Raw genomic sequence first — 12,904 nt, forward strand, 5'->3', positions numbered from 1 at the left:
TGGCCTGAGGCCTGGGGCGGGGCCGAGCGCGCCTGGGGCGGCACGGAACGGGCGCGCACCTGCTGCGCGCTGCCCGGCTGTTTCTGAGCGGTGCCAGAAACGTGCCCTCTACACCCGCAGATGGGGTGGCTGCTTTAAACAGAGCCATCGGAAATGCGCTGATAGGCTTACCCCGCGACAGACACTAGGAAAACTTAGTCTTAGCCCCAGAGTTTAATTAGAAGAATTGGTCGTGTCGTTTTAACCTCTCGTTTAATTAGAATAGGAAAAACAAAACAGCATTGAAAATATTTTGCCCCTTAGACTCGTGAAAAGTTGCATTGCAAACAAATAAAAGGGATAACTTCCTCAGGTTGTACCTTTAAACCAGGAATAGCAATAGCAGCAGAGGTCACTGGAACAAAGGTTCAGGCACCCAGGAGTGGGGCTGGGATCCTCCTCCCCTGGGAACGACTCCTGAGAAAGCTACAAACTCTTCCTTTCTGCATTGAAAACAGCGGCCTTTTATTCAGCTTTAAAGGTATTATGTACTTAAGATAAACCTGCCTGCAACCCTGCCTGCAGCAGGGGGGAGAAACTCTTCCAACGTATGCCAATCTATGCTTCCATCGTCTTAAATTCCGTTGAGCATTTTAACAATAACTTAGGTAGGTCTTGAAAAGAGCCATCATTCATATTTTGTGAAGAAAATAAAGTGATCCAACTTGTATAGCTACTCTTTGTACATAATCTCAGTTATGTAGCACGTGTAAGAGAATTGCTCAATTTATAAAAGAGCCTTATGAAATACTAATTTTATATTATTGTTCCAGTTGCAGTGTGGTAAAAGAAATGCAACACAATGGAGTTTTCTCAGGCAGAAGCAGCTTGCCCATACACAACTTACCTGGCACAAACTTATGTGATTTTGTCATAAATAATATTATTTCCACACAAATGCTATCTGTTTATCCAAAACCTCTTACCTTTAGAGAAAAAACATCCGATCGCAAACATACACAGAAGACCCATGTTCATCTTAGCAGAGGCCAGAAACATCAATTTGAAGTAAGGGTGTACTAACACTCTTCAAAGGTCTTTTATATCGCACTGTAACACTGATACTAAACCTGCAGACTCTAAGCTACCATCCTCATCTTCCTATGTAAATGAGAGCATGCATGTGTTTGGGTTTGGTTTTTTTTGCTGTTCCAAAAGACAGAGATTTCACACACCTGGAGTCATGTACCAATTACTGCAGCACCAGTTTCCCACACTTCTGTATCTTCTGTGCTGGAATCTTCAGTTTCTTTGGTCTCTGGAAAGCACAATTCTCATCTCTTATTGGAATATCAAACCCAGTGAAGGAGTGGAGGCACTCCAGGAACCCATCCAGTACTGTGAGCAAAGGAAAGGAGTTATTATTCCAAACAGCAGAACATCAGGGATAACAAAATAATCTCTGGCAACACTGACAACACCCGCATCATGAGGAATTTGAGTATATATAAGAGAAGTCATCACGCTTAGCATGGTTCTGTCAGCAACAAGGGTTTTCAGTTATCCAAGTCACAGTAGGTCATGAGAGCTGGGAATGCTGCAGATCCAGCAGGAATTACTAGAAAAACACCCAGGCTTCAAGTATGAATCAAACTTGGTGCTGGCATCACTAACAGAACTTCAGCAACCAGAACCAAGGAGAGCAAGACCCAAAGCCTGTAACTCATGTTTTGTTTTTTTTTTTCCCTTTAAGTTCCATTCCTTTCCTTACCTGTATTTTGTCTCATCAAACTCTGTATCCATTTCTTTAGCTCTAGCATTTTAAGAAGTTTTAATGTTACGTATTTACCTCAGTGTCTTCAGTCAGTTTGCTTTTAAGAATTTCCCTATTTTGCTATTGGTTGTTTATCTCACATAGATGATCCTGCAAGCTTCTCCTGGAAAATTAACAGATGACCCAAAGCGGAAGAGATGAACTTTTAGCAAATTTTACTTCGACGATTTACCATACGATGGTTCTTGGTAGTTCCTCCTGTCCACCTGCCAGAATTTACCACTCTTCTTGAAATCAAGAGACAATATCACCACATCAGCTAATCTAGCATTTTAGCTTCATGAGTGAGTGGTAGGCAGTGATTGGATATTTCTTGAGCAGGTTCACTCTTGCTAAATAATCCTGCCCTCCCACTTTCATCTGTTTTACCAACACAGCTGTTCCTGTGGTTCCTCAGCGAGCTGATCGAGCTGAAAAATAACATGAGGCAAAGTTTCAATCAGGTGAATTACTTGATTCATAATGCAGCAATACAAAGAGTCTGTCCACAATTTGGCACAATCAAGTGGGAACAAGTCACATGAGGCTGGTACAACCAGTATTTTCACTACAGAACTACATATCACAACTGCCCACATACATAAAGGTTTGCATTGAAGTGCCTGGGACACAAGCAGTCCTTCCTTTCCACAAGCTATCCAAAAGAAGTAACCTTTGACAGAGACTAAGGCGGATCATAGGACAAAGTTTTAAGTCACTCATGTCTTAAAATAATTTATTTAACAAAGCAAGTGAAATGAGAAGTGGTATACTTGCTAACATTCCATTGTTTGCCCATGCTTTTAAACTTATGCAAGTGATGTCCATGTTTGGGCACGTGCTATGTGTATATGCAAGACAATGTCTGTCAAAACAAAGGAAATTATGTTGTGTGTATGCACTGTTTCTATTTATGTATCTATGAGTAATGAACATGGAAAGTCCAGGGCTGAACAGCTCTTTGAAAGAACACTGATTTCAAAGTTTGGAAATTCAAAGGAAAGACTTAAAAAAAAAAAAAAGTGAAATGACTATCAGTGAAGCTTAAGGACAAGAGAATGGGTATGCTGGAGGCATACAATTGTTCTTGCTTCACCCTATGATCCCAACAAGGTTTCTGACTATGATTTTTATTGCCAGTTATTGGCACAGAAATTACATACTGGCTTTGGATTGCCAGCCTCAGTCTTCCTGATGCAAAAAATAGAGGATTAAGGATCATTATCAACTTTCATAAAGCAATGCTGATGCATTAATGATCACTGACCAAATTTTATTGGAAAAAAAATAATTAGCTTTAATGGAAAATGCTTTCTCTGTCCTCTAAAATGATAGGTTAACTGTTAACACTTGACCTGTGGACTACCTATGTTCATTTTGATTTGTATTCTCCTTCACGGCAGAGATAAAACAGGCCAGTTTTTAATCACAGAGAAGTATGTAAAAATCAGCAGTAATAAAGAACCTCTGTTGAAATGATGGCTTCTTTTGTTAATAATCAACAGCTACTTACCTCATGATATCTGATTCCTCCAAATATGTAGCGGTTACAGTCTCAATATTAAACGTCTTCATGCACCTAAATTTGGATTCTTTGGGCCAAAATGTTTACTCAACCTGCATCTGTGCCCATGATGTCACCATGTCTCTTTTCCAGAGACAGAAAGAGAACATAACTCTCTCCATAGTAAAGAAGGACGATTATGGAACATCTATGCAGATCACTTCTCAAAACAGGGGAGAGAAGAGACACCTTACTGAAAGTAACCAGTCCTAGATTTGAGTTTCTTCACTCTTAGGGATCATTTGTGCAGTCATTCAAATGAACTAAACTAAATTGAACAAGAGTAACTTAATTTTTGAATGGGAATGGCTATGCAAGATTTATTATGCACAAACCAATATGTTTTAAAGTTATCCCTTTACTTAAGTTCATTCTCTTAAGTGCTGAGTATTGAGACAGAACAGGGCAGAAAATGCCATATAGGGCATCTGAAGTACCTACAATCTGCTGATTAATTTGCAGGACAGGCTGAGAAATGCAGACCATATCCTGGCATCTTCAGGTTGAATAATGTGACCTGAATGTACCAAGACTTGACTGCAGTTCTGCACAGAATACAGTCACATTGCGTTTACAGTTACATTAAGTTAAATAGTTGGTAATGTTAAGAGTATGCTCCAATCTCTATACCAGTCATTTTAATCATGCTAATTCACATAATAACCTGTAAAAAGGAAAATACCAGATTTCTGCAAAAGACAGATCCTAACAAAATTTGTATGTCACAATCAAAGGTACTAAAAATTAATAAGCATGGCTACAGACTACAGTGTTCATTATGCATTACAAGGGAACAAGTAAAGTTTGAACATACTCTTAGAGAAAAAATTACATTCAGCATATTTTATATACATTCTATACAAAGTCAGAGATGTATTTACCCTCTAAAATGATATCTAATGATGTTAATTTGGCAGTTTCAAAAACCTGCTATTATTATGGATGAGGAAATCTAATTATGAAACATACTTCACAATTTCTTTCTTGACAAATATAATCACATTACCTTATTTTGGTGCAGTTCGCCAATATGCTTCATTTAGAAGCCTTGTTACAAATAAGGTACCTAAACTTACTCTACTCTAGCAGAAATATCAGCATAATATTTTCTTTCAGGTACAGAAAAAGGCAGTGTTCAGTTATCAAGTATTTCCAGGTATCCATGGCTCTTCCTGTTCTTCAGCTGACAGCTATTTTTGCACCTTGACAAGAATAACTAGGACTGAACTTGCTGCAGAGCATTAGATTTTTTTTTTTTTTAATCTAACAAGTGACAGATGCCAAAGAAATTTCAGAAGATCGCCATTTAGTTAAATGCTTTTGATTTCAAACCGACCAACAGCCATTTAAACAAGATTCCAATCTTTAAGTGAACACCTGTTGAAAGCCATCAAGAAATAGCTCTGAGGAGATGCACATTTGCCATTTCTGGGAATAACAAACTTGGTCTTCATGAGATTGAATTTATATCTTAAAATTCCCATTTGAAGCATACAGAAATTCCCACATAGTATTTGAAAATAAAACAGTGAAAATATGTTTTTTTGGTTTCAATATTTAATCCAAACAGACACAGACACAATTTATAAAATTATTCTATTGCATTAAAGTTTATATAGCATTTGACTCTTATTAATGGTTTTCCTTCAGTGTATCATATATTCATATTTTAAAATATCTTTGCACAGTCCTTTGTGCAAGTACATGCTAAAAATCTGCAAATGCACACTAACACTAAACAGCACAAAAAATACATTCTGTATCCATTCATATGCAAATTTAAAACATTTCACTTGGCAGATAAACAATGAAAAGTTATTTTAAAAAAATCAGAAACTACAAAAATGCGCACATAAAAGTCTTCCCTTTTGGATTTTTAGTAAAATACTGCTCTGTATAAGATCTAATGAAAAATTCCAGTGCTTACAAAATACTTTATATCTATGAGAAAAACAAATGTTTAAATTTATACCTGTATGAATTAAACAATCACTTCATTAAAATATGAAACTGAAGCCACAGGGAGATGGCATAGGTCAATGTAGATGTCACATGTACCGGGACATGTAAAACTGTAATTAACTGGGCACCAGGCAGTTTCACAGAATATAAATATATATACTAAAACCCAAAGTCTAATACGATATGCAGCAGCTACAGAATTAAGTGTTTAACCAGCTACATAGATTAAATATAGCAATGTTTTCAGAAGAGAGGGACGAAGTCTAGAAACGAGAAGTGATTAATAATAAAAATTGCTGTGTTTACTGGTGTTAGCAGTATAGCATCCTTAATATATATGTTTTACTCTGCATAAATTGGCTATCCAGCTATATAAAAATTGGGTAATTTTATGGAAATTCAGAATTTCAACTGAAATGACAAAATCTTTGTCAATCATATCTGTTTAAGTCTTTCATGATGACACCTGTGTTTAAAGGAGACTACAATCTGGGAGATCAGGTGATGCAAGAATCTAAGGCAGCTTAATCTCTACCATAGGAGTTTCTAAAAAGACCTTCTCTGATGATCGGGTAATTCATATAGGACATGGGGGACTGATACCTTTGTCTCACAGAATTTCATATAAACGCTTTTGAAGTATTGCCATGAAAACATCCTGCGAGTATCATATTGCAAATGACAATAAATCACCAACTTGTGTCATTTTCCCTTCATGGAACATGGCTTTATCATTTTTTGAAACTAAGCGAATATAAAGAAAACAACAATCAACATTTTTAAGACTGGATATAGACTATTCTACAAGGTTTGTGATACTAAATAAAACCTTTTTACCTCTAGTAGCCTTTTTATAGGATTTAACTTGATTCTAATAGAGTTGAAAAGCAAGTCTACAGACTTGCAGATCCAACATGAAAACTGCTTGGGAGACAACAAAATAAATCACTGAAGTGTAATTTATTTCTCAGCTTTCAATTTTCAGAGGAAAAATATTTTTTCCTTGAATAACTAGAATAAAGAAGAAAAATGAAATTTAATCAATGCCAATGAATAGTACCAACTGAGGCTTCAAATTCTTAAACTGAAGAGTTATCATTAATATGAGTAAAATCGGAGCACACGGTCGAAAAATGAACAGGTACATACCTTTGAGCCTTCTCTTTTTGTACATGAACTAAGTATGATGTAATTACTTCCTACAACATAGCTCCCTCCAAAAATAGAAGTCAACTTTGCATAAATATAGTTATGGAACTAGCAGTAATAGTTTATGATAACGTAACGACAACTTTGCTACACAGAACTTCTATCACAAACCCAAAAATAAATACTAAAAGTCACCTAGCCATAAAAATAACATATCGTAGAGGTTTCAGGGCACACACTACTGGAGGGAAAAGTGGACTCAGTAAGCATAATTTTGACAGCCATACTACACAGATAGACATCTTTAAACTTGATTTTATAACGTAGAAAATTTCAGGATATCGCTGGCATTTTAGGGGACTATGCAAACTGTAGTAGATATCCATTTATTACCAGAAAACAAATAAATTTAATGCTTCTAGCTTTGAAGCAAACAAATAAAAACAAAAACTTTACCAAAGAAGTCTCTACTTTGTAAATATATTTTTATTCAGTACATCCTATAAATTGATCTCTTAGAAAGAAATCTGCATCAGCAAGCACATCTTGCCACTCTGATCCATCAGAGACATAGCAATACCTATTTTTGAAAGTTATAAAGTTGTTTCCCTCTGGCACAGAATCTACTAATTGAAGAAAATTTGGCAGTTTAACTGTAGCTAAGTTTTAGGTATACTGATTCATCTCAAAAGGACCTGGAAAGCCAATATAAAAACTGCATTTAAATATTTTTTCCTTTTTATCTTGTTACACTATTTAAAAACAAGCTAGAACACAAAATGTCATGCTAAGCAATATTTGATGCCCAACTTATTACTGCTCCATATCCCACTCAAAAAGCACAGCAATTCTGAATTAAGGTTGCCACTGTTATTGCTGCTCACCCAGTACAGTCAGTAAGCCACTGTTCAGAAACCTAGGCACAATGAATGGCATGGTAACCTTAACTCAGCATTTCCTGCTAATTTAGGTTAAAATAACTAAGTTTTAATGTCATTTTCAATCTCCATAATCTGAAATTCACAGCGAATAAAATGTATTTCATTCTATATTATACTTAAAGTGGCTGGTCTTTTTAGTAGAGCTTTCTGATTTTTTTAAATGATTTAACATTGGGGGAAGAGTTAAAAATAAAATACACCTAGCTACCATATTTATTCTGCAGATTTTGGTGTGCCAAAATTGACAGCCAGCTTTCTTGGCTTTCGCTTGCTGGAAGTATTTGGTGTTGATTTGTTACGAGGAACGCTTGGAGTAGCCACATTGTCTTGAAATGAAACAGAAGACTGAGCAGCTTGAGGAGATTTTAAAGGAGCTGAAGAACTATCTTGCTGAATGTGGTCAGAAGACACTGGCTGTTCATTCTTTAGTGGTGCAGCTTGAGGGGAACTCTGAAACTCCTTGAACTCAAAGTTTTTCTTGCTAGCAGCCCTTTTTTTAGTTACCTTTAAATTAAATAAATATTATTTAAAAGAATGCATTCTTTTAAAAAAATTGCAAATATTCCACTATTAGAAAACATGCACACAAATATTAAACATAATTTTCTAACACTAATCAGTTCTTCACAGTGGAGGTGTCGTATTCATCACATAGGTATAGTTTTACAAAAGTAGAATATTAAGACAAATCTGCCAAACTTACCTGTAGAGGTATAAACTGGTTGTGAGAACCAACAGGTATAGTTCCTGCAAGGGACACATTTCCTGGATAGGAACCAGGATAATAGTGTTTGCCATGAATAGGCACTGGAGTTCCCCAGGACACTGGACCGAACATGTGAGATGATGGAGGTATTATATTAGCTGTGAAAATGAATATCTTTTAGCTTTCTTTTCTCATAAAGACCATATCAATTCCCCCAAACCCAAAGCATCCTAGTGACATTTCTCTACACGTTCTCTCTCCAGTAATGCCTTATTTTCTTCATACTTGCTTGAAAATAGGTAGCTATTGATTTTTCAACAACAAAAACAATAAAACAACTACTAAACAGTTCTGCTTTTAGAGTACAACTAGGTGACAGCACTAAGCTGCTACATCTGTATTTCAGAGTAGACATAAATTTGCACAGATTTTCACATCTTTAGCCAAGTGAACTATACTAGTCAGGGGAAGTTAAGAATGGCTATTAGGAAAATGTTCTTCTCCTAGAGGGTTGCTAGGCACTGAAACACACTCTCCAGGGAAGAGGCCAGAAGCACTGAGCTTGAAGTAGTTCAAGAAGCATTTAGACAGTGCTCTAAAGCATAAGGTTTAATTTTTAGATGGTCCTGTGCTAAGTCAGGAGTTGGGCTCAATTAGTCTTTTGGGTTTCTTCCAACTCCGGATATTTTATGATTCTACCCTCAGTGGATGAAAGATGTAGCAGTTGCTGTGTGGGTTACTAGGATACTGCAGTTGTGCTGACTAATTACAAGCAGTGAGGATGATACAAAATACAATTTACTCTGGTACAAAATAGTGAAGACAGAAATGCCACCAGGATTTGTAACACTTGTTATTTACCAGGATAATGTTTTGCAGTATACAACAGGATTGTGATGCGGCACTTCAGTGAAAGTTTGTTCTGAACAAGTAAAATTACTAACACCTGGAAAGCCAAGCCTGAAAACCACTAAACCCACATAATTAAAAAAAAAACAAAAAAAAGGAATATCTTCTGAATTTTGAACTGTGAGTATCAGCTTTGGACTTATTTTTTTTTTTTTGAAGGAAAAAAACACCTACTAACATAATTACATTATAAAGGAAAAGAAAGAAGAAACAAGAGTCAGGAGATGCATGATTCTCTGAAATGATTTGCATATTGATGAGAAGAGGTTCATGCACTGTTTTCAAAGCAGTTCAAATGTAAGACTACATTACAAGATGACCAAAAACAGGGCTTTCTGAAAGGCACTTGTTTTCATACAAAGAACTATTACAACTACAGGCAATCATGACAATATCTGAAATGTGTACTGGTCAAATGCTTACCAGGGGGTTGTGGAAAGATTGGAGGAATAGATCCAGGTGGCACAGGAACTCCTAGTGGCTGGTAATTTGGAAACATCGGTGGAGGAAAAGGCAAGTTAACTCCTACAGAGCTCTTTGAAAAAATAAGCAAATGATGGATTACAAGCAGACCAATGCTACAGAGACAAACATTTTAGAAGATTCTTTGCTGTCCTCACCAAACGCTGTAAAGCAAAAAGTGCAGCTTTCTCCTTTGCTTCAGCTTCAGAATGACACTGTGGTCCATGAACCAACAATCCATTGGATAATTTGATATGACAAACGGTCATAGTCTGGAAAAATGAAACAAGATTTTTCAGGGCATTTGTACTGCAGACAAACAGTGAGATGGAAACAGGGGCTTTATTGTTTGCTTTGAAAAAAATGGGAACAAAAGGAGCTAAGTTTTATTTTTAGATAGATTTCAGTACTCAGTCCAGATGTTTAATAAAGGGCAATGGAAACCAAGCTGAGACCTTGAACTTTTGCAGAAAACGAGTTTTACCTGTGGTGTTTTCACAAAAGAGAAATCAGGTTGTGACATTCCAACAAGAGAACAAATACGAGAAAGTTCAGAAACAGGAGTAGACAATGTGGATTGTTGACCAACAAAGGGGTGACCTCCAGGTTCCAATGCTGGTGTACTCTGAGGGCCTCCAGTGCTATGAGGATTGTTCATATAAGCAGCTGATTAAAAAAAAAAAAAAAAAGCTGTATCACAAATATTTCCTGCAGTGAAAGAAGAGTAACTTTGTTATTAGCATTACATGAGTCATATTTGTTTTTTTTCTGGTATTTTTACATCTGATGAACAAAATGGGAGAGTGTGTATAAAGTATATATTAGTATATTAATGCTGAATAAAATAGTAGAATAGAAAAATATGGATATTTAATTATTTCATTCTGAAAACACATACTGAAGCATACTGAAGCTCTCTATTACACTGATGTCTAAACATACCCATTTTTTTTGTTTGTCTATACTGCAGTGCAGCTCCATGGCAATCCTGTCTACCAGGGGAAGCAGGAACATCATTAACCTGGGATTTCACTTCATTCCTTGTTTCCAGGTCAGAGCCATCTATCTTCAAAATTTCCTTCAGCATCTGTGTTCCTTTCTGTAAAAATAAAACAAACTTTTCAGGGACATGATAGCATTCAACCTTCTTACTTCATTCTGGATATTACAATCAAGTACTACAAATTCAATACTACAATCAGTATTACACCAAATCTGCCTTTTTGTTTTTCTATCAGTTGCATTTTTAACAAAGCACAGATAACAGCATCTTTACAAATGTGTTCATTAATTTTCTTTAAGAGTGGCTGATTAGAAGCTCATCAATATGTTCAAGAAGGCTGAATGAGGTTTCCTGGAGTTTCTCATAATAAAAGCATTGATGATAAGACAGCAGAAGCTAATGTGCCACATAATGCTTCCTGCAGTACACAGACCATGGCAAATGATTGTGGTGATAGATGTTCTTCATTTGTAGCTCTTGCTTCCTTGGAAGAAGTCTGCACTTCATTTTCTTTGGAAATTTTCAAAGAAGCTAGAAGGCTTTCAAGTTCACTGTCCTTCTAAAGAGAAATTAAAAAAAAAAAAGAGAGAATATCAACTTCATGTATTACCAGTAGATGCAAGAGGAAAGATGTATCAGTTTGACATTAATTTTATGCTCATTCAGGACTTTTTTTTTTTTCCCCTCTGAGTTTGGGCAGATCACAGTATGACTTGTTAGACTGGGAACAGACATCCAGAGATCGTATCAAGTTTTGCACATAAAGTGCAAGCAATCTATGAAGGGATGATTGAAAGAACGATCAAGGTTATTGGAGTTTGTCTTGCACCTGTTACAAACAGCAATTTGTGCACAAGTGAGAAGAAATAATGGGAACAAAACTAGGGAGAAACTGATATTATTAAAGAAGCACACGAAAATCAATATAACATCCTACCTTTCCACCTGTACAGGGATTATCACTTGCAGCCTTCTGAATTACAGGCACACTTTCATTTCTCTTCAGAAGTTTGACATTGTGCTTATTCATACCTGCAAAATTCTGAAATAATACTGCAGTATTTATTATTGAATACTAACATTACATTATTATAATGCGATTTAATAAAAAAATGCATCTGTATTAGCTTCTACAAGCTAATATTCTTTTTCAGTAAAATGTGTTCTCCTGTTACAATACAGCTTTTACCCCCTGAGATGAATAGGAAAATCATTTGTTATCATCATCATGTTCCTAATGCTCTAATATGTTAATATGTCCTTAAAATGATTACTCTGATCAGAGTATAGTGAAAAGACATGAAAACATTTACTCAGCATAGAATAAATTACCTGTTTGTTTGATATTTTATTATGGAGTTGACTTTCACCCCTTGTAAATCTGGAATCTTCCTTAACTACAAATAGAGAATAAGAATAAAAAACAGTTTTTAAGAACATTACAAAATATAACAAAGAATCCAAACAACCAAACCAAAACCTAACAACACTATACTAGTACAGAGAGTTGCTTTAATTTGAATGGTTGCATCATACGTCTCCAATCCATACTTTTACGGTTATTTGGTGTATGGTTTTCTTATAGGGTAAAATACATGAAAACAAAGCATGTGGTGACAATTTTTATGTTCTACAAACATGATTACTTCATGTAATCGTATTTTCAAAGTCCAAGTTTTTTTTGTTTGGCTGTTTCTCTGTTTGCTTTTTGTTTTTCAGAGTCACTTAAGAGGAAACTCAACAGAATGATGAATAACTTGGTTTGAAGGGTTTGGGATTAAATGTGGATTAGCTATATACACACACCAGCGACAGTATCTGACAATAACATGTACCAAATAGTGCTTGTATAACTATAATGCATTTTTACTTCCTGTCAGTAACTGCAAAGACACTCAATAGCCATTTCAGTGAAAAACAGATAAAGTAACTAAGTCCTCTCAAATGAAGTTTTTAATTATAGTACTTACATTTTTTATATGGCTCCTGTTTTCTTTGCTGACTTCTAAAGCTGCCATCATTGAAGCCTGGCTTATAGAACTGACTGCCAGATCCCAGCTTGATTTCCTGAGGTAGAACTGCACCCTAGAATTTCCAACATCAAACCTTAACAAGGAAGCTAGTATCTATCATTTACATAACATTTTCATTGCCTCTTTCCTGCTCTCCACATATCCTGTGCAACAGTATTTTGACTGACAGAACTTATTTGCAACACTACCTGGTAAGTCCTTCTGATGTAATGAAATAATGTAGGGAATTAAGAACCTTCATATTTTGAATCCAGAGATTAGTTTAGAAGTGTATACACTTACCTTCTCATGTATGTTTTGCTGAACATGGTGAGACTTCCCAGAACCTTGCAATGATTGCCATATATTGCAAAATTCATCATCTTGCTTATTCTGTGCCTGAC

At 35.8% G+C, this 12,904-nt stretch overlaps 1 protein-coding gene across 1 annotated transcript in view; it reads right to left on the bottom strand.

Moving 5' to 3' along the window:
- Positions 1-6,933: 6,933 nt before the first annotated feature.
- Positions 6,934-12,904, bottom strand: part of XRN1 (5'-3' exoribonuclease 1) — a 28,621-nt gene continuing 22,650 nt past the window's right edge. The window contains exons 30-40 of the mRNA XM_019618941.2: positions 12,804-12,899; positions 12,459-12,573; positions 11,821-11,885; positions 11,426-11,530; positions 10,922-11,047; positions 10,428-10,584; positions 9,970-10,151; positions 9,644-9,757; positions 9,447-9,558; positions 8,112-8,272; positions 6,934-7,912 (exon numbers count right to left, since the gene is read on the bottom strand). Of these exons, the coding sequence (XP_019474486.1) occupies positions 7,622-7,912; positions 8,112-8,272; positions 9,447-9,558; positions 9,644-9,757; positions 9,970-10,151; positions 10,428-10,584; positions 10,922-11,047; positions 11,426-11,530; positions 11,821-11,885; positions 12,459-12,573; positions 12,804-12,899 (1,524 nt within the window). The 3' untranslated portion in view covers positions 6,934-7,621. The remainder of the gene's footprint in view (positions 7,913-8,111; positions 8,273-9,446; positions 9,559-9,643; positions 9,758-9,969; positions 10,152-10,427; positions 10,585-10,921; positions 11,048-11,425; positions 11,531-11,820; positions 11,886-12,458; positions 12,574-12,803; positions 12,900-12,904) is intronic.

Source organism: Meleagris gallopavo, chromosome 11, assembly GCF_000146605.3.
Source record: "Meleagris gallopavo isolate NT-WF06-2002-E0010 breed Aviagen turkey brand Nicholas breeding stock chromosome 11, Turkey_5.1, whole genome shotgun sequence".
In the NCBI taxonomy this organism is placed as follows: domain Eukaryota; kingdom Metazoa; phylum Chordata; class Aves; order Galliformes; family Phasianidae; genus Meleagris; species Meleagris gallopavo.